At 41.7% G+C, this 26,492-nt stretch overlaps 1 protein-coding gene across 1 annotated transcript; it reads right to left on the bottom strand.

Moving 5' to 3' along the window:
- LOC116488011 (lutropin-choriogonadotropic hormone receptor) lies at positions 1-25,201 on the bottom strand. Its single transcript, XM_032185291.1, has 11 exons — positions 25,047-25,201; positions 17,649-17,720; positions 12,252-12,326; positions 10,988-11,062; positions 10,365-10,439; positions 10,201-10,278; positions 7,885-7,953; positions 6,940-7,014; positions 5,762-5,947; positions 3,275-3,355; positions 1-1,255 (listed from the first exon to the last, which is right to left on the bottom strand). The coding sequence occupies exons 1-11, from the start codon at positions 25,199-25,201 to the stop codon at positions 1-3; spliced, it is 2,196 nt and encodes a 731-aa protein (XP_032041182.1).
- Positions 25,202-26,492: the final 1,291 nt, after the last annotated feature.

Here is a 26,492-nt window from a genome sequence, read left to right as displayed (position 1 = left end):
CTACTGGCACTCCGGTTGACTTTTTTTTGTAGGGCGCCGTGTCTTGTACGGCTTCTCTAGTGCTGACAGAAGCAGCAGTGCTTGTGAGGCCTTGCTGGGGCCTGGGGCCGAGCTGCCATTTTTGCAGTTGGAGGCGTAAGCAGAGAAATAGTTCATCCGGTAAAGCTCCGCTCGGCTCTTACAGCAGCCAAGCTTGCTCATCAGCAGAAAGAAGTCCCTTTGAAATGCTTTGGTGAAAATTGCGTACAGAAATGGGTTTGCGCAGGAGTTGACCGGGTAAAATAAAACCAACAAGATCTTGGAGTTTGTCACTGTGATGAGAGGCACCTTAAAGGCAGCAGAGATAGCAAAGAAGGAAATAGGGGCCATGCAGGTGAAATCCGTGAAGATGAGTATGGCCATCCTCTTGGCAACTTTGGTATCTTTATTGGCAGCTACCAGCTCCGGGTTCTGGACAGCTATGTATATCTTGATGTAACAGGCACAAATGACAATGAAGGCTACAACATTGAGCACCAAGATCAGCAGTATGTAGGCTTGGGAAAGACCCGTTTCAATATCCATGGGCAAACAAATGCTGACCTTCATGTAGCTGCTGACCCCCAGCAGCGGCAGCACCGCGATCAGGATGGAGAACACCCAGCCACCGAGCATGATTGGCACGGCATGCCGCAGCCGCAGCTTGCGGTCCAGCTGCATAGCATAGGTGATTGTGTGCCACCTCTCGATGGTGATCACCGTCAGCGTGTACACGGACAGCTCGCTCGCAAAGACGGTGAAGAAGCCGGCAGTGCTGCAGCCGCTGCCCGTTTGCCAGTCTATGGCGTGGTTGTAGTACTGGCCGCTCGTCTGGGCATCGACCGAAGCAATGAGCAGCAGGTAGAGTCCCATGCAAAAGTCAGCAAAGGAGAGGTTGCACATGAGGAAGCGGGGAACTGTGAGCTTGTAATGGCTGGTTATGAGGACGAGGAGCACAGTGAAATTGCCAGCGATGGCGAGGATGTTTATGAACCAGATCAGCACCCTGAGGAAGCTGTATCCCAGGATGTCTTCACAGGGATTGAATGCGTCTGGTTCTGGGGTGCATGTCAGTATCTTAGGCTGACAAAAGTCATACTCGAACTCGAAGCCGGTCATTTCACTATCATCAAACATGTCTGAGTAGCTGTAAGGAAAAGTTTCTTCATCTGCTGCAAGTGCATACATGTTCTTTTCTGCTGACCACAGCGATGTGTTGTAAGAGTCATCTCTGTAGCTATTAAAATAACAACCCCCCCAAACAGAAATGAACTATTTGTTGCACGTTGCTTGCACTCTTTTATAAAAATACAACAAATTAGTTGTTTTAAAACACTTCCTAGACTTGTTTCTACAGGATGTTTACATACAATGAAGCCCTGTAAGGATGCCTTTTGTTTAGGTACAAACTTAGAGAGCCACAGAAGTCACGGTTACATCCATTCGAATGATTTCTCATACAACTTACCAATCTGTAAGTATTTTATCTTCATTGCCCTGCAATTGAGCCATCTTTCTCGTGATGCCAGTAGAGTGCAGTTCAAATGATAGAAGCACTGGTATTGATGGACTATAGGCTTGATGCATATAGCTTTGTCAGGTAGTTAAAAAAAAAAAACAAACAAAAAACAACAAACTAAAATACCTAAGGATATTAGTTCTGCTCATTTGCCTCAGGAAATGTACTTATTCAACAAAGTCCTGAGGCTATGTACGGCTTGGGAATTGCTGAGGAATTTGATCACAGTATTATAAAGTGAGGATTAGCAGCTGTGCATGGTTAACAAGATAGAGTGGTATGTCAATAGCTAGAAATATATGAAGTCTAGGCTGGAAAAATGCCTAACTATAAATATCTTCAGGTGTTTAAAATAGTTCTCTAATCGCTAGGTCATCAATAGTGTGGGGAGAAGCCTATGAAAGAAAGTACGTTTTAAAAGTAAGCACTGTTCCTTCTGATGCCTATCTAGAACAGTTGTTGATTTCGCTACTACCCAGTCATCCCAACCATGAGTGTTCGGTGGGCAAATGCTCAGTCTGCAATGTGAGACCTGGAAATCATCTCTATGGAGAACAACTCTGTAAAATTTATAGGTTTGGGACAGCTTAGATTCAAGATTAAACTTCTGAATCTCCTGAAGCCTGTAAGTTAAACTATATTTCTGGAGCAGGGTCTTAACTGACAAGTGAAGCTGGGCTACTTTTCAAATATTCATGTTTGGTAAATAGGCTTCCAATCTTGTTATAGTACGTCTTCTTTCCTTAGATGAAAAACTGCTTTTACTTGCCTGGTTTAAACTGGAAGAGTGGGAAATATGTTTGACTTTACTTACCAATTAAAATTAATTGTGATTCTCTGGGAGGCCACGTAAATGTGCTGCAGCTGTGGCTTTACAAAGGACTGAATAAAACCCAACAGCAAGTGTAGGAAGACTCAATAATCAGCAAACGAGATACTGTCTAAGGAAACCTCTATCTGCAAGGATCAATCACATTTCAGCTGTACTGGATTTGTTGGCATTTTGTTTTTCAAGACTTTGTAGTGATCTGATCCCACGTTAGGGCTAAAGAGAAGTCCCAAGGTCTCCCATTTAGCAGGAGAGGGATGGATAGTTCCATAGTCCTTAAACTTGTCCATGAATTAACTATTTTTAGTGCTTGTGACACCCAACACAGCCAACACAACAGTTTTGATGTTTGCCTTTCTCCCTGTCCCATTGGATGCTGGTCATACAGAACTATGATGATGTGGAAAGACACATGTAGAAGACGGTAATAAATTGCATGGGCTTAACCAAACTTCTAACTCAGGGACTCTGTACCATGAAAATCTATGGCCCAAATGATGATGTACAATCTTGTAATTATTCTATAGGTAGGCAAGAAGTATTAACACTGGCAGCTCTTCTTCTGATCAAACAGAACCCTACAATTATCTCTGGGCCTCAAAAGTCTCCAAGTAGGCCCTTAACTTTGTTAAATATTTAATCAGTGTTTCAAGAGCCTTTCAGGAATTTGGAAGAGAAGCTGGGGTGAGTAAAGCCCATGAAATTATGTGTTGTTTTATTTTTTTACCCTTTTGAACATCACAATCACAAATTTTGGTTTAGTGGTAGTAGAATTACTACCGTGCAACTTGTAAGGGTGACTGAATTGGAAAGAAAAAAACATGCTGTTCTAGAAAAAGCACATGAATAGCAGGAGGGGAGGGTCCGAATTTGCTACTTCCAGCTTCTGTATACAGAGCGGTACTTACAATATCTCCCTAGTTGGTTTCCTCATTGTGCTTTCACACTGTTTGGAGAAGTTGTCAAAAATGGAAAGCAAGGAATTTTGTCTGAAACAAGAATGGAAAAGAAAGTTTGAGTTTCAGTCTGGATTTTGGCCAAATTCTCATCTTCCTTGCAACGGATCTTCATAGACATGTAAGGTAAACTGGAATTGGGCTCACACAGTGGAGACATTCATGCAGACCTCTGAAAGCAGGGAGGGGAAGGTCTAAAATGTTGTGACAGTGGGCAATACCTCATGGGGGATATAGGGATGGTCTTTCAGCTTGTTTATTGTTTATGATTTACTCATTGTAGTGAAATAACACGAGCTGTAAGTAAAATAAATGTTTTGCCTTATGATATACTGTATGGGATGCTTTCTCCACCAGTACGAACAGTAGCAGTTAGGCTGCTTCTGGAGAAGTGTATCTATTAACAAATACCGGGAGGCTTACCTGGAAAAGAACAAATTAAAAGGCCACATACTTGGAAAAATCTCTGGTTTTGAGGCTTTTAAAGTTATGGGCCAGATACTCTACTGTGTAGCCTTAAGAGAATCAGGCATGTGGAAACTTACAGAAAGTGTTACGTATGACAAAAGAAATAAGGCTTTAAGATACTAGTCTTAGTCCGAATGTGATGCTTAGAAGTTGCTTTTCTTGTAATTTTTTGAAGATGTGTCATAGCCAGTTGAGTTTTCCCCCATTCAGCCCAGAGATCTCAAGAATATTTGGTGTGAGAATTTCATTTGCCTAACGTTTGTGATTTAAGCGGACCTGTTTGCGAGGTCAGATATACTTAAGACCTTGTCACCACGTCTCTCTGCTAACACGGTGCAGTCCACAGGTGGTAAAGAATGGGATATGAAGGAATGGGCAGGGGTAGTAAAAATATATGAGACAGGGTGACTGCACATAGAATTCAGGGCAGGGTAGGGGGTTAGAAGGAGACAGAAACAGGCTGCATTGCATGGTCATAAGAATATGTAACCACAAGAAGAGTCTTCCCTGGTTAAACTGGAAGGTCTCAGTCTCTGTAGTCTTCTGCTGTCATCAGTAAATGCCAAGGAAAACAGAGATGTGCCTCTCGTTCCTTTATAGCTGCAGACCACATAGAAAATAATAGCCTGCTGCTTGTATGAGTTTTTTCAGAGGTCAGGGCTGTGCAGATATGTAACACATCAGCAGTCACCTGAACACTTCTGATGCCAGGTAGGAGCACAGTCTAGTTCCCTCACTTGCAGGTTTGGTTTTTCAAAGTTGACTTAAGAAAACAGTCACTGAATATAAGAAAGTGACTTCCTAGAGCACCTCTATTTTTACAGAGCATGATGATATGTTACAAGGCCAAGCATCTGAAAATTAATAAACATGAGAAACGCAGTTATCTTTGCAACTTTACTTTGGTCTCGTTTCGCATATGTGCAATGGTAATTTTAAAGTCAGAATGAATAAAACATTTTTTTTTGTCCCAGAGTTGCCTCTGCGTACAACACGCTGAGAGACTTGCACTGGGACTGAATCAGCATTTGGTAGCGATGGAAACCCTTGACTATAGGATCTTTGCCTTATTCTTGTAGAAGCAGAAATCACTTATTGAAGTGACAAGAAAGCATAACATTACCCCTAATTTTACCCTGAAGATTTGGATTCTATTCCTATCCTTGCAACGCAGCCCTGATCTGACCACATGCAGGTCACACTAATCACCTCACACCTCACGACTTGCTGCTTGGTACACATCTTTACTGCAGACTTCATGTGAGATAGGTGAGAAGTGTGGAATGCTCATAGCTCATAACTAAACTAATTTGGAGTTGCTTTGGCTGACTACAGCCAGCTGAGAGTTGATTTCTTTGGAGCAAAAATGCTGAAAATTTAACTCCAGTTGTCTCAAATTGACTGTGCCAAATTAGTGGATGGGAAATGCTCTCTGTGCCACAGTTTCCAGCTGTGAAGTAGGGAGAACAATGCTGTCTACTGTCATCTGAAAGGGCTGGTACTAAGCTGCGTGTAACTTCTTTCTGCAGGCTTGTGTCAGGTCCTTATTTCAGTGAGAAAGTGAAAGCCTGTCTTTTCTACAAGATCATTACAGTACCTGCATTAAATAAACTGCTTAGCTAAAGACTGCATTTTTTTTTTTTTTTTTTTTTTAAGGTTGAAGTGCTCTTGATGGTAGTGTATCTTCCAACTGGCTTTTTTTTTAACTGAGATATCAAGAAAAATACAAGCTTTCAGCAGACTTAGAATAATGTCCCTGCTGGCAGATCATGGATGAGACGTATTTCTCCAATAACAGGAGCAGAAATAGCTCTCCTGGATTTAGGGGTATGTTTGGAGTGAGGCCTTGCTACAGTCCACAGCTTCCTTGCCACTGGAGCAAGGATAATCCAACCCCGCCAGCTAAACAAAGCAGGACTGCCATCTTGGAGTTTCTGAAGTCCTGCAGAACAGTGTGCTATTTGGACTTACTTCTCTGTCCTCAAGTTTCGAAAAGCACAGCAGTGGCTGGGATACGTTAGAACAGCTTCCAGAAGACTGCTGAACTTATCCAGAGTTGGCAGCCTCTTCAATGAATATGATGATGTTGCATTTAGGATCTGAATGGCCTCGAGCCCGTAACTAGGCAGGGACTCCAATGCCGTTGAAGAAATATCCCTACAAAACAGAGAGCACTCTTGTTTCTTTTCATACAGATAAAAGCAGCGCCGAAGTGTGAAGAGAAGATAGCAGTGACTCATTTTTTTTCATGAAGGCCTACATCTACAAAGCCACCCAATGTCCATCTCAGAGATGTAGGGTGTGATAGTGCAACCCAGCAGTCCCAGACAGGCAAGGGGCTGGCTTTATCCTGGTGGAAATCAAAACCTACCATGTTGGGCCTTGTTCTAGATATTTTAATTACATGGTTAATAACTGAAGCAAACAAAAGAGTCTCCCATTCTTGCAAATACAAACTTCAGTAGTTTGGCTTAGAGTAACTTCAGAGGGGCTGTTTGCTTGCATGAGGAAAGGCCAGTTATATGACCGAATATTGTCAGAGTTAGGCCATTAAACAGGGAAAAAAAATCTACAATTGTGAGAGTGATGCTAGTAATGCTCTGCACTGCAAAGCACCAATGAAAGGAATGCAATGGCATATGTGGCACAGAGAGCTATTTACAGAGCCGCCCGTTGGGTTTTATTGCATGTTGCTTCAGCCAGTGCAGCCCTCAAGTATGTACTTGACTAACAAAGCATGAGAAGGATAATATGTTTTATTCTGCATTGGCTTATACCATGTGATCAACTCATTCACTTTTATAACCAAATTCTAAAATAATATGTTGTAAAAACATACGCATCCTGCCAAAATACAAGTTACTTAGTCATGTCAGGATAGACACAGAGAGAGAGTATCAGTAGGATCTGACACAAATATAACTAAAGCCACACAAATCTCTATGGGGCAGAGGCCAAGGCTAAAGCTGTCTGATAAGTGTTTGTTGTGGTGCTGCCTGAGTCTTCTGCCCTGCAATTTCATGGCATCTTATCGATATGTTTCCATTTTACACACAGAGGGTATCTGATCAAGCATGTAGTCCGCTTAGCAAAGTGCAGTTAATGGGGGATGTCTACACAACTAGATAAAGGAGGGGTTTGATGCTTACAGGACATCTGGCCCCGTGGCCCCTCGCAGGGCATCATTGTGTATCCGCTTGAGGTTTCTGTTGTCCTTCAGAATTCTGTGGAATGAAACATCGAGTCTTTACATCTGCATTTTGAAATAACTTCTCTTTCCATTACTTCTTCTCATCCATTTGCTCTCAATCCTTCCTTCTGTCACAGTGGTGATTTTGCAACGCCTGGTCTGAGAGCATTCATATTTCTCTAACCTTTCCTCCACTGATACCATCAGACTGTTAGCATCTACACCTAATTCTGATCATTTCCAATTTCTTCTGACTTAAACCAGGAACAGCCATTCTGGTTCCTTCACTGCAGCAGCAGTGTACAAAAATACAACAAAAATTTTGCCAAAACCATGAGGCTAGTCCCAGGGTGTGTGCAATTGATTTTAAAACTGCTGACATTTCCAGGTGTAAGATGAAGTTTCCTGAATCTGGTCTACAGGTTCAAGCTTTCCACTGCTGCTGCTAAATTTAGGAATTTATTAAATTTTACTTAAAAAAGAAGAGCTTTTCTCATAAAAACTGCAGCTTTCTAAGGGATAGCAAAACAGCAAATGCCGCAGGATTGACAACTAGGTCTCAGTGACACTGATGCCGCAGGATTGACAACTAGGTCTCAGTGACACTGATATATTGACTTTTCTAATGGGTATCATGAAATTTAAGATGGGCAGTTAAGATGAATGAAGAGCTTGTGACTGCATTTGAGCTATTTTCTAATAATGTACTAATCTACTATTATCTACAATAGTAAGGTCTAGCTGAACTTCTAAGGTTCAGCTAGGCAAAGTGTTAGACAATCTTGTCTAGGCCCTGCTTTTACTATGAAAGGTTGGACAAGATGATCTCCGAGGTCCCTTCCAACTTGGGTTCTTGTACAATTCTGTGGCTCTTTTAATTACCAAGGAGGGGAAGCATACTCACAGTTGATTCAGCTTGGTTCCATTGAAGGCATGACTGTGGATATCCTCAAATCCATTTTTATACAGTTTGCTGAAGATTAAGAAAAATGTATAAGGAAAAATATTTGGGAAAAGACGAGATTATGTTATTGTACTACGGATTTCAAAACTTAACACTGTATTCATTTTAAGGATTAGAGGGTCTGGCTTATAAAGAATACAGCTAACTATGGGATGACTGCCATTAGCTCTGAAATTAGCATAAAATTGAAGCTTAAATGCTTTCCTGTTTACGTCTTTAAGAGCAAGGAGCTTGGTGCCCACCTTGAAGTGAGGCCCAGAATCCAGACAGCATTCCAGGTGAACCCTTGGCACCAAGACAACAACCTACAGGCAGAAGACCTGGATTTTGTGGTTTAAGTAGGTAAAGCTGCAAAGCTGCAAGAGTCAGAGAAGTGTCAGATAGAAAGCTCGTGTAAATCCCAGAAGGTATTGCTGGATTGTGGATCCCCTATGGGCAGACCAATCTCCCAGCAGCCCAAGTGAGAGCTTTGCAGTGAAGCAGGGGTGAGTGATGCATCATCCAGCAGTCAGCGAGTTACTCAAAGTAGTGCTGCCAGACCTGAACAGTGCTGTGGAAACCTCACCATTCCCTGCACTGCACAGGGATGCTTGCTGCCAGCCCTGAGTTTTTGATTCCCACTCTGGAGCCAGGTACCAAATGGCTGGACCCTGCTGTACCTAAGACCTGGCTACTTTCCTTCATTAGGAGATCTAATCTGTGGGTCTGTTTTCACAGAGAAAAAGCCATTTCTGATATTAAGTATTTTTCAGTATCCTTTGTATATAATAATTTGTATTTTTTTTTCTTTAATATCAAGTCCTAATACAAAATGCGGTGCTATTTATAGAGGATCCTTTATCTCTACAAAAGTTTTCTTGTTCTTTTTCCACTTGTTGCTGGGAGAGCAGAAACTAGGGGTATGAACCTACTCCCAAGAATAGCTGGCTACATTTGATATGAGGAGTCTGTCTTGACATGGTGCTGAAATTAGTGATTTCCTTAAAAAACACAACCATGTTGTAGTATTGATTCCCTGTCCTCATGAAACACTAACAGTTGGAAAGCCTACATTAGCTATTTGTAATGCAAAGTATTACTGCAGTCTAAATTTACACACTCACAGTTAACTTGTGCTTCACTAGGCCATGCTGCAACAATTGGAATTATTTCAGCTAATTGTAGTTAATTACAAGGGGTGGAGGTAAAGTGTAGCTCTACAATTAGAAAGCTGCTGATAAGGTAATTCTTTTCTTCTATCACAAAAGAGTAAGAAAAAAATGACTGTTAGCTCTTTCCTGGCTGTGAGTTAGACACTCTTCCATTTAATACAGTTCAGACTTGCAGTAAAAAAAAAAAAAGAAGCATCTTTCTCCATCTCTAGCACGTTTGTTTTCTTGTACCATTAACAGAATCATCATTTTGCTGGAGTTATTTTGTGAACTTGCTAACAGGAAAACAACCCATAAGATAAAATGATGCCCTCAACTGAGCCATTGCTCATCTTTAACATCAGGTAGTAGTTGTCTTTGGTCACATTTAGGCTTAGTTCTTCTAACATTTTCTGAAGGTACTGGTCAATACATCACGTTTGTGTTTAAATTACTATTGTGCTGGCACATCAGCCTGATGAAGGGCTTAAGCCAGCCAGCTGCAGTACTTGCTTATGCAAGCTCCAGCTCATTTCCAGCAACAAACATCCATGGAGAATTGTGCAGGTGTTTTGGCACACACACTTGTGTCAAGACAAGGCTCCACATTTGGATGTATGCTGCGTTTTTAACATCACTCTGGTCGGTCTGCAAAGGTTGGTGTTATTTGCTTCCAGACTGGTCTTTGTGCTAAAAGATGAAGGAGGCAGCCTGCTGCTGCCCTCTATTGCTCTGCTGGTCCTTCCTCAGCCCTGAATTTCAGCCACATCCTGCTGAGAAGTACAGTTTGTGATTTGGGCTATTTCTGCCTTTCTTCATGGAAGTTTTTGTGAGGATAGAGGTGCTGCAAAATCCCTACAAGGCTCCTGCTGTGCTGGCAGATGATTTTCTCCTTGGTTTTCAGTGGCTTTTTGCCTTCCTTGTATGGAGCATCTCAACATTAAACTCACCTGTCTTGCAGGACAACTGTAGCAATGAATCCAGTTTGCTAAAAGGAAAGTCTTGGTGTGAAGACAATACAGACATATGGGGCTTAATTTCAAGATTCTTATAAAGTGGAGTTACTCTCCTCAAACAGCTGTATTATCCTCACAGAAGGAACTGGATCTAACATTGTTTTACTCACAGTGTCAGTGATTCATTGTTCATCCCCTGGAAAGCATTTTGTGGTATGGTTGTCATACGCAAGTTATCACAGAGCTCCCTTTGGGAGGAAAAAAAGTTATTTGTCAGTGATACAAGAACAAGATGGAAAGACTCACAGCTGGGCTAGGGTGGGTCTTCACTTACAAGATAAAATGAGCTTCTGATGAGAAGATCTGTGTCAGATCTGGAAATTCTCTTATTCCAGTGTTACAAATGCTCCTGGAGAAAAGCATGATTTACAGGGGAGAAGGTTACCAGGCTAGAATGCAAGGACAAGCCAATGCTGCAGGTATGAGCTTAACAATGCATTAAAATATGAGTGGCAAATATTGTAATTTTTAATTAGGCTCCAACTGTGTTTGTAAGATCTGTAAAAACTGTGTGTAGCATGCTCAGGCAGTATTCTGGAGAAGCAACATATGTCCTCTTGACTCCTTAAGTGCAAGGAAGAGATTTTAGTTATCCCTTTTGTGTGGTATCTTGTCTAAATGAAAACTTTAGAAATAAACACTTAGCAGAACTAATTGGCAGACTTTACTGTTTTGTCCATTACTGCTCTACCTTGGGTTAATTTATCTTCTTGCTTATTAAAAGACCTCACTATTAGTTAAGTGCACATTAAAGCTGTTGTGTATGATGCATGAACTTGTAGTGTATCATAACGCATGAAAAACTTATTTTTTTTCCTTAAAGTCTTTTCTGTGATTTGTCCATTCCTTCATGGAAAAAAAGAACGCAAACAGAAAAGTAACAGAATGCTTTCTTACAAGTATTTTAGCCTTGGAAGGTTTCTGAATGCTCCGTCCTCAATGTGCAGCAGATTTTTTGTGTTCAGAATTAATCTGTAATGAGGGAAATATATGTCAGTGTTGTATTGTTACACACCTGGAGGGACTTGAATTTCACTAGCAATTGGCCTTGTCAGAATCTGACATGTGCAGACTTTGACAGAAGACTCTCATGCTGCAAACAGACTTTCTAGAAATATGCTACAAGTGCGTTTTGAAGCAGTATTGATAACAAAATCAGGTTATAACTGTTAGGTAACCAAAAAAAGATGTCTCCTTCAGGATTCAAACATTGTCTTGTTAGTCTCCTGTAGCTCTTTAAAGGTCTAACTTAACTTTCTTGTTTTGGCAGACAGGTAAATGACAAGCTATCCATACCTGGTAGGTGAATACATTAGGTCAGATCTTTAATTTCTTACCTATACCCACCATTGATTCCAATGGAAATTAGACACAGTAAGAGGTGGACAAACCTGTGTCTGTTGCTCATGTGAGCAAGCAATTTGCTTCAATGGAATTCACATATAAGAAAAAAAAATAATTGTCCTCACTCAGTTGCACCATTTTTAAGCCACTCACTGATCATGCTGTGGGAAAAACACTGTAATGAGATATTGAATCAAATGTATAGTTTCCAATAGTTTCACTAAATATTTAGTGAAACAATATTAGTTAAATTAGTTAATATTAGTTTCACTAAATATTTTGGAGCATATTCCTAGCCCTTGCTTTAACTCACACGCTCTCTCAGATGGCTCTGCTAGGCACATCAAGCTTAAAATCAGTACATGTTCTGTTTGAGTAATATTTCTGAGCTCAAAAGAAGAGCTGCATACTAAGCATACATATTTAAATACTGTAGGGCTTTGAAAACTGCATCTTCAAAAAGAAAATGTTTTTCTCTTCTGTTGTTATCTTGAATGATTTATCAACTTAGAAAGCTTGATACTGCTGGTAGAAGTAGACACAGCGCTCCCATCCTGTCATTGCATTCACTGAAAGCAACAGGACTTCACATACACGGATCAATTTGCACGATCTAGATCTCCAAGGCTAGACCTTACAGACTGTTCATTATTTTATATGGTACTTTGGAGAGAAACATTTGTCATCATAGACCTCATCCAACACCAGCTGAAGTAACATAGGAAGATTTGGTCCAGGGATACTTTTCTGTAGACTGTTTACTCCTTGATGATAATAAACCACAACATGGCTGCCTTTTTTTTTTTTAGAGACTTACATTTCAGACAGAGCAGGAAGGCTGTCAAATGCGCTTGCTTCTATTCTCTCTAGGGAGTCGCTCTGAGAGATTTCGCTGTAATGAAAAAGGCAGACACAAAGCAATACATTAACAGAAGAGATACCAGAAATCAAGTTTCCACTTTATATTTGCTTCTTTTATATATGGTTTCCCCCCACCCCATGCCCCAATTCTTGTTTTGCAGCAGTGGCCATGCCTCACCTCCAAAATCCTAGGCAGTAGGGACTGAGAGAGAGAGGCATTATTCTGTCTTGGCAAAAGGTTATGCCAACCATTTGGAATAAGAACATACAGGGCAGCCAATCTTCATTTTCTCAGCAAATTGTAGGTAAGGTAGTGACTGAGGGCTGAACTAATACAAACAAAGTAGTCAGCCCAAGCCTCTAAGCCTTTTGCTCCTACCATTGGTTCCACTTAGTGAATTTATTTGCGTAGACAAAGATGTAGATAACGTTCACAGAGCCTCATAGACTGCTGTTAAATCAGAGTCATGGTCATCTAATTCACAGATGTAGAGACACACAAATACATGAATATGCATTCAGTGAACTTTACAAATAATTTTTGGATTTAAGTATCATTTTCATTACATACATAGAAATTGAATGCAAGTAGCTTTTTTCCATCATTACACAGATCAACATGACTGTTTTTGTAGGCATTATACAATTTTGACATAACTACATGTGTGGAACAGGGGCATTGTTAAGAACAACCGATGTTGGATACAGGGAAAATAAATCCAGTTCTTTGATGCTTACTAAATCCTGCTAGATTAAAATTCATCTATATTATATATAAATAAATATAAATTATTGTGTATATATACTATATAGAATATATTGTATGTGTAATATCATAGAAAAATTAAGGTTGGAAAAGACCTCCAAGATCATCTGGTCCAACCAACCCCCTACCACCAATGTCACCCACTAAACCATGTCCCTAAGCACCACATCCAACCAACCTTTCCTTGAACACCCCCAGGGACAGTGACTCCATCACTTCCCTGGGCAACCTGTCCCAACGCCTGACTGCTCTTCTAAGAAGGAATGTGTCCTAATTGTTATAACTGTTGAAGAGTAGTGCTCTTTGTCCAATTCTTTGTTTTAATTGTTGAAGAGTAGGGGCATGATGTTTCCATTTTTCCACTCAGCACAGAATGGCCTGACTGCCAGAACTTTTCAGCTATGATGGAGAGAGTCTTGGCAATTCCATCAACCAGTTCCCTCAGGACCCTAGGATTCATGTCATCAGGTCCCGCAGACGTGTACCTGTTTAGATTCATCAGGTGGTCTCGAATGTGCTCTTCACTTACAGTGGGTGCTACTTGGATCCCCCAGCCTCCATCTATGGGTTCAGGTAAATGAAAAACTTGGGAAGCCCTTCTAGCAGTGCAGACAGAGGCAAAGAAGTTGCTGAGTATCTCAGCCTTCTCCATGTCTATTGTTCCCAATTACTCAGATATAGATACTCATTCTTATCCACCTATAATCGCGTACTCACTACTATTTTCACCCCTCGGTCTATTTTAACAAATGTTAAAGGTGCATGGTGGCCCTTGGGGACTCCTCCTGTCACCCCAACGCAGCAGCCCGAAGGGAGCTGGGTCCTATCTTGTGCTCTTCCTCGAGGCTCTGTGCAGAAGGGCTGCCACCTCTCACACAAGGGCTGGTGGATGGGAAAGAAGCAATCGCACAACCCCCGAGAATCAGCAAGAGTTCTTTATTGCCGGGTGTTTGGTGGCTCCAAGCTAATGCTTGGGATGGAGCCTGAGTGACGATGAGTAGGGAGCTCGCCGCGCCCTGCTGAGAAGCTGTTGGTGTTCTCTGATGGCACAGAGCAAAGACGTGCTGGGGTAGTCCCAGGTCTGATGTGGCCGAGGTGGATCCACTTCCATGGGCTCCTCCACCTCTTCTTGTGGACCCGGCTCCATGGTGTTAGGCAGGAGGACAAGCCAGTCCTTGCCTGGGACTGCCCACACAGGGTGCCTTCCAGCAGGAATATTTACAGGCCAGGGTGCTGAACCAGGGGGTCGCCCAGCCAGTGAAGCTGTCTGAGGAAGCACTGAGAAGGATGGCAGCTAATGAGAGGAAGATGTGTCATGGGCAGAAGGACAGCACCTCCGGCACAAAGGACACCAGTGCCTGGGGGATGTCTGGTGCCTGGCCCACAGACACATATCAGCGATATCATTGGCACAACAGTGATGCGGGGAACAGGCTGGCCCCTCAAACATTCAGCAGCAGGGGGCCTGGGCCTAACCAGTAGTGCAGTGGTGGCATGGAGCATGAGGCAGACAGCCGTGGGGAGCAGAGGCATGCCTATCGGCCAGAACGCAGTGTGGGACCCAGCCATGGCCGTAAAACAGATGGCAGCATTGAATCCATGCCTATAAATGAACTGGAGAATGGCATGGGACCTAAACGTGGAACTGGGCGACCCCCTGGTTCAGCACCCTGGGCTGTAAATATTCCTGCTGGAAGGCACCCCGTGTGGGCAGTCCCAGGCAAGGACTGGCTTGTCCTCCTGCCTAACACCATGGAGCCCATGGAGGTGGGTCCACAAGAAGAGCCTTGCTTCTTCTCTAGCCTTCTTTCTGCCGCCTACGCCGGCTCTCAGAGGACTGAGTAGCTGAGCAAGTTGTGGGCCAGCTGCAGGGGGGCTATTTTGTAGGGCCCAGGGCAAAGGCAGGGAAGCAGTGGCCACTGTAACCTCAGCAAGCCTCTGTGATGTCCAACATGAGTGGCCCAAAGGCAGCTGTGCTGGGAGCAGCCTGGAAGATGCGCTCATGTGGACGAAGGAGGAGGGTTGGGGGTGAGCAGAGGGCCCCTTTTCTGGGGCTGGCTCCCCCAGGCCAATTAGCTTGCCAGAGAGAATGGCTGCCCCATGCAATCCTGCCTCAACCCATTTTCCTTCAGATATCCAAGGGTTAGAATCTCTTCTTAACAAAAGAAATTACATGTACTGGATTATTTCATGTGTTGTTTACAGATGTTGTGAATTTTCCTCTGGATCTATTAATATTCTCGACTTCAACTATGTAAGCATCTGCAAATTTCATCACAAAGCTGTTTTCCTTGCCTTTGTGTTAGGAAGCTACTCAAATTCAGCTCTAATGCTGTTCTTTCCAGTACTATATTCTGTATATATGTTCTATATATTAATTATATATCAAATATACAACTATCATATATTATATAATTATATATTAAATATTTAATTAATATATTCTATATATAATATATATATTAATCTGCATATGTAGGAGAAAGGTCTTCAAAACATTTTTTCCTGACAGAACTGACTGGTATGGCACACAAACTAAACCTAACATTATACTCTGTCAACAACAACAAAAATATTTTCTAAACAACTGAAACATGTCTATAAAATTAGATTCATTATTATGACAGACCTGAAAGCTATCTTACTTGAATTGTAATTATAAGAAAACAATTCCTACTGATGTTGCTATAAAAACCCTTAGACCATTTTTTTTTCCATTTTTAGTAGCAAAGGGGAATTCATAAAGAAATCATATATTAAGTATGTATATATTTCTTACAGAAATATTAATGACTTTTTTCCATAATCAGAATTCAGTAAGATTGATATTTTTGATAGTGCAATGGTTATTCATGAATGAAGATGGATGTAAAACAAGAGGCCTGGTGAGCACTTGATCCTAAGAGACTCAGGGGCTTAGCTCATGCACTGGGAGGGATCAGTACTTGCAGTACTTAAAATGAAAAAAAAAATCAGGTTCAGGTTCTGAATCGTGAAACCCCAGATCCCATGCTCCTTCCACGAGATCCTTCCTACTTGCCACTGGGTTCCCATTTACATATGTCTGAGAGAGTTATAGCAGTGATAATAATTTATCATCTGATTTGCAGTTGGTGATGAGTTGCCAAATAGATGATTTAGAGATTTTTGATTTAAAAATATGCATTTTTCAAAGTAACACTAAATCTCAATAAAATTATGAAGTGTTCTATAGTTTTACATCAGACAAATACATTGATTTCTATGCTGTTAATTTGGAGAGATGTATTAAAAGGACACAAAGAAATCAATTAAACGCTCTTATGGAAAGAAAAATGTCAACGAACAAAACATTCTCTATGAAGAATGGGTTATGCATACAGCTTGGGAAAATTTAGCGTCAAATCATAAAGGTAGGAGAACCTTTTTAGATTTAAGTTGATCTGCCATCTAAAAATGGTAAGGTCTCATTAATCGTTCAGATGTAAGTGAATGCAAGAATGCAGTGCCATTAGATTGTACTGTAATACATGTACTTCATTGTAGTTGAATAGATAGGGACATCATTTAGTTTGTTTTCTACTTTCTAGAGCTACAGAAACACAGGAATTTATAATTTGGCCAAAATTGTTTAACCAATGAGCACTAAAAGCTAAACCAGACCAACTGAATTTATTTAGATGTTTGCACTACCCTCATCCTTCTAGTCTGCCTTCAGGAATGCACCATTAAAGGGTTTCCTATTTTCTCTGTTTCCTGGATAATAGATTATGTAAATCTAACCTATATTTTAATAGCTGATAAAATATGTGCTTTTTATAGGTGAAGATAATTCTAAAAAGCACACCTAGAATAGGAAGCACCATTACCTGTGCTGCTACTTTTAGATTCTGGGGGAGTTCATTCCCCTGTTCTGTATTGCACTGGTGTGGCATCAGCTGTCCTTCAGTGAACACCCCATGCAGATAAAAAAAAAAAAAAAGTAATGGAGACCCAAAGCTGCCATCTTTTGGTTGCAATAATGACAGAAATAAGGGTGAGACTAGTCTGCCAAGCCTTCTGGTTGGAGTCCTTGATATAAAACAGATACAAAGCCAAGGGAGGGGAAGCATTATGTGCAAAGTTACAGTGCTTGTAAACTGTATCTTCTAAGAAGAGGATCAGTCCTACGGATTCCCTGCCTCGCTTACCTCACAGTGCATAACAGCAAAAAAACCCTTATTTGAGTATTTCATAAATGTATAATCACAGAATACCATAGCTATCATTGCAGCACTAACATTTTATGACAGAAATCTCCTCTACAAAGTGCCTATCATCAGTTATCAAACTGAATCCAGTTCTCTCTGACATGATTAATGTTTCATTATGTTAAGCAACTGTTAAAGCATACCTTTTCAAATAACCTTTTACATACTGCTGATAAGAAATTATTGGCCTATAAAAATAGCTTATTCTTCCTCTGATTTTTTTTTTTTTTCACCAAAAGTGGTTTTTAGCAACACATTTTTACATTATTGTAAAAAGACATTATTTGTGATGGAGGTTTATGACAGAACTTCTAGCAAGACATTAAGGAAAAGTCTACGGAAAATGTTGTGAACTTACATGATGAAGGCATCTCTAAGTCCTTCAAATGCATGTGATGGGATTACTTTTACAGGAAGATGAGTAAACGATCTGAAAAAAAAAAGAAAAGAGGGAGGAAAGGATTGTAAGGCATGGGGTTTCATTGTTTACAGATTGTACACTGCATAGAGAAACAGTAAAGCTTCAAGTCACTTTATTTTGCCTACAGTTCTTTGTACCTCTACGGCTTGATCCCTTTACCACTGATTTCAGTTAAACAAATTTGAGGGCTATTGTGTCAGTTCCTTAAGAGCATAAATTTGAGATTTGGCTTGGTCAAATTATGATAATAATCATAAACTTTTAGAAAAAAAAATATAACCTTATGAAAATGGGCTTCTATATTCACAGTCAAATGAAGCTAGAGGCCATCTGGAGCTATTTCCTCAGAAAAATGTGGCTTTAATGTAAAGCTTCCTCTATGAAACAATGTTTGTTTGCATTCTTTGGACCATGCTTTTCTCTCCATAATACTGCTGTAATGTTGTGGTGTGGCATCATGAATTCATCAGAAAGCCTCTGGCTATATGCAAGTGCTTGAAAAAGTCCAAATTGGGCCTGATGTATTTTATGTATTTATTTTAAATTGCAGCACTGTGATTTGCTGATTGAAAGCAAGTGTGCACTTTCCTTTTTACATTTTTTAATTACTCTCACTGAGATGTTAATGACACTGTGGGAGGTAGATCTTTTTTTTTTTTACCATTCTACTCCACATCTGAATTGTAGTCCTTTTAGCAGCCAATTTGTACAGCCATGACCACACTCTCCCTGATAATAGCCATAGCAAAATATTTAACATATTTCAAGACATTATCTCTGTGCAAAAAGATATTTGCTCTCTTTTGTTTTTTAATTACAGATATCTAGTCAGAGACATTTGTTTCCCATCCTTAAAAACACCCTGTCAAGGTTTTTTGACCGAACTGTTTCTGTTCTTCTAAAAAAATTTTTTTTTTTCCTAATTTTGTTATAATCCTTTATATGAAGACAATTTAAAATGTTTAAGAACTTAAAGTTCACTATAATGCCAGGCTGTCACACATATTTATGTTTTGGGATTACCAATCTAGATGTACTCCGGAGACTGGCACCAATTCCTTGCCACAGTCCAATATGATCTTTGGCAAATCATTTAGTTTTCTTACACCTTGATTCCCTGTCAGTAAACTGGGAATAACAACACTTCCCTACCATATAAGCAATGCTGTAAGAATATGTTTGTTTTTGACACCACTGGGATTGGGCCATACTGGTCTCTATAGACATATGCTGGCAGGTTGTGTTGTGTGTGTGCAGGAGCTGTGCTTAAATCAGAAGTGAAGCTAAGTTGTATGTCTTGAGAAATGTATTTGTCCCTTGGGGGACAGAAGTATGCAGAGAATCCTGCAGCAGGGATCGATAGGCAGAGCCAACAGGAAAACACCTTTGGGAAGAAGTAAAAAGTAGAAGCTGAGAAATTGCTCATCTGTAGCCTTGGCAGCAAGAACCTCTTTATAGCTGTACCATCGACTAGAGCTGCTTGGAAAACAAAACATACCTTTTTGTGAGTGTCTACACACACACACACACACACACAAGCAAAAACCCCTACAGTGCCCGTCCCCCTGCCTGCAGAAAATCTTTGGCACCAGTGTTCCTCGCTTAGCTACCTCGGCTCTGGAATTCAATTTAAGTGGGATAAACCAGCACTTTAGCTGTAACTTTAACTGTAGTTAAATTGCATGGCAACACTTAATCCATTCTGTATTTCAACATAAATATATATATATTTTAAATCCTTGTGAATTCACCTTGACAGCTGAAACCGTGAACTCAACTGCATTGACATTACCTCATCCCATTGACAGTCTCACAAAACAGCAAAGGAACAAAGGAAGAAGACAATTCATAATCAAACATCTCTTAATCCTCAAAGTACTGCTGTAGCACACAGAGACAGTTCCACATCAGTAAAAGTATCCTAAATTTACCAAAAAGGTGTAAAATGTTTTCACTCTCTTCTTGTCTGCTTTACCTTTGTAGCTTGCATCTCAAACCCTGCCTGTGTTAAAGGGAAATAGACGATGTCTCTTTCTAAACTCTATAAACATTTTGAAGATCTGCTAGCCGCTGACCAAAATCCAGACTGTGTACATATATAAGCATTTAGGTTAATACAGTTTTGGCTGTTTGGTGCAGGTTTAATTCTTTCTGAAACCCAGAATAAAGCAAAGCCTTATCTCCTATGCTGAAGCCTCTGCTATTGAACATGACTGATGTTTTTGATAGCACACAGTGCAACCCAAGCAGGTACTGGCAGGAATTAAATATCGATTTCTTTCTGATAGCACTCAGATTGTGATACTCAGATGTGACCAGTTATTTGTCTCTCAGAGCTGGGAAGCTTTTGACAAAAAGAAAGAACAAAGTGGGTTTTACAAAGCTTTTATATATCTAACATTCTCATGCTACTAGCCGACTTCCATAGCCTTTGAAAGGAGGGCTGCATCCATTTTTAATACAAGTTATGAACGCCAGTTTGAAAGAGTGTTGTTAAAGGATGAACTTTTATACTTTTAAGAAAAACTGGTATGTTTCTTTCATATTTGATACACAATAATTCATGGATACTCACTCCTTGCATTCAATGGCTGACAATACTGCAACTTCAGATAATCAACAGGCATTTCATCCTTGGGACTTGCATCCAGTCAATGTGTACAGAAGGGAGTGGGGAGACAGCCAACCATTTAGGCTTTGAGCAGTGCCTAGCATGTCTGTAAATCCAGCTGGGTTTTCTAGGCAGTAAGGTTTGAAATTGCCAGGCTAAATACATGTAAGACTGTCAAATGACACTGAGAGTGACAGGAATTGTGCATAGATTGACCAAATCCTTTTCTTGCTTGGTACCTAAAATACCATCCAGCATTTGTTTCCTGTGTTGTTGTTCTGAAATCATAAATTTAGAGTGGATTTTTCATAAGGATGGTTACCTTCCTGTTAATAGGAATACCAGGGCCAGTAGGGACGATGAGAGGCATATAAAGAGCAAACTGCCTGTTTCCCCTGCTGTAAACATGTAGAGGTACCACCTAAGAGCTCTTTGGAAAATTCTTATGGAGTGGTCTGTTCCAAAGATACCCTGGCATAAACCCACTGTCATACTTTTTTATTAATTCTGGGACGTAATTAAATCAACTTGACTCTGCAATTTTTATCTGCTAAAAGATAAACTTTTATTCCAGCACTACCACACAGACTCAAGCTCCAAGAGGAGCTTTGGGAGGTCTAGGTGCCCAAACACCACATGACCACCAGACAGACAAGAATCCAGCTGAAGAGGACTCAAAGCCCAACTCACTCACACTGCTGAAGAAAATCCCTGCATTACAGACACTGGCCTTTGGAAAAGAGTGCTTAGTTGCACATAAAAATAAATAAATAAATACATAAAGAGCACAGGCTTTCTTTGCAATAGGTATGAATATTACTGCAGCTGGGTTGGCAGATATATGGTTGCATCACTGTTTTGTAGGATTACCCAGAACTGTAATGCCACAAAGGTAGATTCTTGCTAAGAGTGGCAAACATTTTATTCTGTGGTGTCCTTGAACTTAGAAGAATTGAGTATTGATTGACTGAAAATAAGACTGAAAGCCCACCATTTTCCCAGAATTTTTATCAGCTTCTGGGGGCAATGTAAAGCATTGACATTGATTTTTAAAGCCTTGTAGATTGGGCACTATCTACCTGAAATGGGAACTATGAGCTGGATGTACCACACAAACAGTCAGAGTGCTTTTAGCCAGGTGCTAGTAGGTGACACATTATCTCCTACCGAAGACATTTTATTCCTGAAACTGAATTCCACTGTCAATCCTTAAAAAGCCAGGTATGCCCACACTGAAGACATGGTAGAACTGTCTACTTATTCAGCTTTTGCCCTACAGCTTTGGATTGAGTGCCTGATACTAACCATTTGCCACTTGCTCTGATGCAGGAGCCCTGCATGCTGGGGGAACACAGGCACAGCAAGGTGAGCTTCACTATGAAATGAGGTTTCCAAAGGGGCAGAAAGGTTTTAGGTATCCAACGTCTATTAATATACAGCCAGAGTTGGGTGCCTGGCCATTTAGACTCTCTTAAATAAGCAAAAGGATGTAGATGTACCATGAAGCTTCAAATGAAGAAAGCATATGTTTTGTTTCAGTGGTGTATTAAAGGTTATTTTTCTGCTGAGACTAAGCAGACACATAGTTGCTATAGCCAACACAGCATACAGAGGTGTCAGGATAATGGAGTTTCTCTAGTGTTTGCCTAGTGCCCAAATTAAAAACATGATCTTGAGAAAAATGTGATCAATTCAGAAACATATAAACAAATAATTCTGCAACCTTTTGGCACTATCGTTGGAAGATTTAAAAAATCTTCCAGTGATAATACGACTTGGCAGGTCTGGTAAATATAACCTGTTGAAATTTTCCAACAAGATATGTGCTTGAACTGTAAAAAAATAATATCAAAAGTACGTTTGAAAGCACGGATTGTGACAGCATCAGGGCTTGAATTACTCGGGTATAGCTGGCATTACGTACTGGCGTTTATTTTCTTGACTATTCTTGGAAAAAGATGATCTTTAAGGTCCCTCCCAACCCAAACCATTCTTGCTTCTATGATATACCATGACTCCTCTGGTGCACCACAAATATGACTACAAGGGGATAAAAGTAAATTCCTCTTGCTTTGTCTCTCATATACAGAGCTGGGCAGGGGGGAGAAGAGAGCTAAAGACATACTGGTACAGTATGGAAAGCCAGAGTTAGGAAAATGATAAAGCTGGGAAAGATGTGCCACAAGAAAGCAAGAGAAGGAAAAACGACACCCAAGTGGGTAAGAAAATACTAGTATGAAAATCAAAGTAAGAGAATAGGTGAAAGGAGAGTAAAAGAGGTGGAATAGTAACTAAAAAAAAAAAAAGAGCCAGAATACATGTACACATGTATGGTTAGAGACTGCATTTATTATTACAGTTTTGTAATTGTAAATAATAAACTATATACTATTAAAAAAAAATATCAAAGGAATGGAAATTCAGTAGTGTATTTCCAGGTTCAGTATAAATCAGGTTGGATGTGGCCTGAAGTGGGATGTGGAAGCAGAAGACACAGCAGCTGGAGAACAGCAGCTGGATAAAATACTTAATGGTGCTCACTGTGTGCTGGCTGCTGCTGGTGCAGTGTAGTCTTTCAGGAGAGCTGTTGGCCACACTTAAGTGAGGTGACCATTTGCTCCCCATTTCTCCTGTTATATTTGTGATGTCACATCCATCCTACTGACAGTGGGTGGCATGGGAGTGACTTTTGCTTGGTGTCCCACCCCTGGCATAGGCAGCAGGAGGGATCTCACAGAGTTGTCTCTCTAGCTGGGGTCCCATTAACTTACTAAGCAGTGAGTGTTTGCTCTGTGGGGGTGTTAAACTGTGGGGTGGGGATTATAACTCAGAGGGGAGAGGTGCCCTATGGCAGCGTGTCCCACTTGACATTCATGCACTTCTGGAGCAGATGCAGCAGGAGGACATGCAGCCGATGGCTGGGATCCGGCCCTTTTTGCCATACCCCTCTGGACATAAAGGGCATTTCCAGGAACTAAACATGTCTGCAAATGCAGACTGAAAGAGAGGGATTTTTTTTTTTTTTCCTTTTTAATGTCTGAGTATAATATTTCACAGGAGTACTGAGCAGAATTGTGGTTGAACTCTTATCTGACTGTACCGTTGGCTTCTGCAGCCAGCCTAATATTTGTGCTCTGCAAACAACTGCAAAGTTGTTATAGTAAAGGTTAAAGGGAAAAATCCTTCCATTATCTTTGTCTATCATCTACCCTGTTGATCTGAGTGAAATATAATTGGAAGTGGCCATAGGCCACTGTTTTAACCTGGATCATTGAGGTGGGGATGTGGTTTCTTCTTGGAGTGACAGATAGAAAAAAAAGAAAAAGAATAAATAAAAAAAAAAAAAGAGAGAGAGAGAGAGAAATCACACACATTTAGAGCTTTTGATAACCTTTCTGAGCTGTGATGTGACTACAGACAGATGTGCAGCTTACTAATGAACGCACTAAAGCCCTACAAAAACTGGCCTTCCCATCTGCTTCTGCTGCAGCAGGGATCCTGGATGTGACTGATCCCTTGCCCACTCTGTGTGTGCTACAAATGCCATGAAAGCAGTGTACTTGTTGCAAGAGGTATGGAGAATTTCTCCAGCACCCATGAGCTTTGCTTCCTCTGACACCAGAGTAATGCAGGGAAATGGGTAGGAAACAAACTCAGGACAGAGATGTTTCTCAAAACTGACTTTGCAGGAATGATTTACATGGCTCTAAACTAACAGAAATTAGTATTTCTTGCACATATCAATTCTCAAGCTAGAGAGAAAGGAAAGAGAAGATCAGGGACAGCATCATCTCTGGGGAATTTCAAGAGCATATGAAATTTACAAACAAATCAGATGAAAATGTAAAACAATGGCTTTGTTTCCAAAAGGGGCACAATAAGAAAAATCCAACCAAGGGATCCTCGAAACAGCAACTATCTTATCTGTTGTTCCTCTAATCCCATATTTTGACGCCATGATTGTTTAGATAAGTGCCGCAATTGGGCTTGTAAACTGTACAACAATGCTTAAATACTTACAAATATCACGTATTTGGTCTGCTCTGCTAGATTGTGAGCTCAGAGCATGGTGTTGGAGCGGGGTCAGGGGATCCCCGTGACTCCCTTTTGTTACAATTCTGCCCTAATTCCCAGGGGTGCATTAGGCAGAAAGACGCTATGAACCTCTTCACAGAGAGCCCAAGAGCTGTCAGAGCTCCTGGCAGCTTTTTGACTGCTAGGGCTGAGAACAGATGTCCGTGAATCGGACCTCAGAAAGTTGCAACACGTGCTGACAGTGAGTTGGATCGCAGAAGCGAGCACCACTAGGGTTTTGCTGCTGAACCACAGAGGCCTTTGAATTGCACAAGCTTTGAGAGAAGAGGCAGTGAGAAGACAAGCAGATTTGTGAAAACAAACAAACAAACAAACAAAAAAAGAAACAAAGAAGACAGAACTGAAGGAAGGTTTAAGAGCAGATTTCATCCTTTTTTAATCCAGTTCCCTGAAAGTTATTCCGGCTGGTTTCGGAACACGCAAGCCAGCATTTGCCATAGGAGGAGGATAAACCCAGCAAGTTCCCACAACTGCACCGCCACTGCACCTTTTGCAGGCTGCCAAAAGACCCGCACCGCCCCGGACACGGACCCCGGCTCCCCTCCAGCCTCCAAACCCCGCGGGTTAGCCCCATCCCGAGGCCAGGCGGTGCGGGGCGAGCCCCCCTGCGCGCACCCCGCGGTACTTACGCGCGGGCGGGCGCGGGGCGCGCCCCGGGCGGCGGCGGGGGGCAGCGCAGGGCGGCCTGGCTGCAGGCGCAGCGGTGCGGGCAGCGGCCCTCCGCCGCTCCGGGCATCATCATCATCATCAGCAGCAGCAGCAGGGGCAGCAGCGGGGGCAGCATGCCGGCCGCACCGTGCCCGCTCCGCGCCTCGCTCTGCCCGCAACCCGCGGCCGCCGGACCCCCCCGAGCCTCCCGTCCCCGCCCCGGGGCGGGCTCGCAGCCCCGGGGGCGAGAGGCGTGAGGGGGATGCTCCGGGATGCGGGGGGCCGGTGGGAGCTCGTTTCAGGTTGGAGTCCGTAGCGGGGTCTTCCCGGACAGCTCCCGCTCGGCTGCAGTGCCCGGGATCCCCGTTTGTCCGGGTGTGAGCTGCTCTGAAAGTTGGTGTCCAAAACCACGGCGCTGTCCCCTTAGCCGGGTGAACGCTTAGGGTGCGGATACAGCAGCCTCCTGGTGGGTGGCAGTGACTGGGGTACCAACATCTCTGGATATGCTCTTATGACTCCATGCACACACTGATAAAGGTTTGTAATTTGCCTGCCGAGTGATCAAAGAGAGTATTTCAGAGTGCGTGACTTGGTGCTTTGTGATCACTTTGAGTGAGTGGATGAAGTAATCGTGCCCAGGACTAGCTATCTCCCCAAAGGTCCGTTCATTTTGTAATAATAATTATTTTCACATAATTATCACTATTGCTATTGTTATTTTTTTAATGCTGCTATAGTTTATAGAAGCTATAGTCAGAAATCAGGACCCTATTGATGGCAAGTGATGGAGAAACACTCACAAAACATGACAATTGTTTCCCAGAGAAGCATTTGCAAACCAAGTGTAAGGTTATGGTAACATCATCAAAAACTACCTTATCTAGAGGTTCCTTGAAGGAAAGGTCAGAGAATAAAGGAGGGGTTAACCAGCATGACATGGTTTTTGCCTGAGACAACTCTTTGAATTGTTGCTTTGTAATCACAGCATCAGATAACAAAGACTTTTAGAGGTTCAGGCATTTAGGCTCAAAATGTGAGACAGCAAGTGGGGCATGTGAGACGTGCGAGATCCTGGGTATCCCTGTATTCTCAGTGGGGACTGGGAGCAGGATATGGTTAGCAAGCACTGGGCAACTCCCCTGGACTTGCCCCAACAGCATCCCCTGTGTTCACCTGGGCTGGGAAATAGAACAAAATTTTAGGTGGTGGGGTAGGGTGACAAAGCCCAGCTCTGCTGTTCAGCTTGAGAGTGCCACCATCCACTCAACCTTTTCTTCTTCAGAGTCACCTACTCCATTTTAGTTGATAATGATACCAGCTTTATGCTGACCTTATGATGGTTCTGAAGTGCACTCCAACACTTCACTCTGCTGTGCTTGGAATACTCTTTTACTCCATCACTACAGCAGAGTTATTCTGGTAGGTGG

This window comes from Aythya fuligula, chromosome 3 (genome assembly GCF_009819795.1).
Source record: "Aythya fuligula isolate bAytFul2 chromosome 3, bAytFul2.pri, whole genome shotgun sequence".
Classification (NCBI taxonomy): Eukaryota; Metazoa; Chordata; class Aves; order Anseriformes; family Anatidae; genus Aythya; species Aythya fuligula.
The sequence above is the reverse complement of the archived record's forward strand: the minus strand, read 5'-3'. Positions and strand labels throughout refer to the sequence as shown.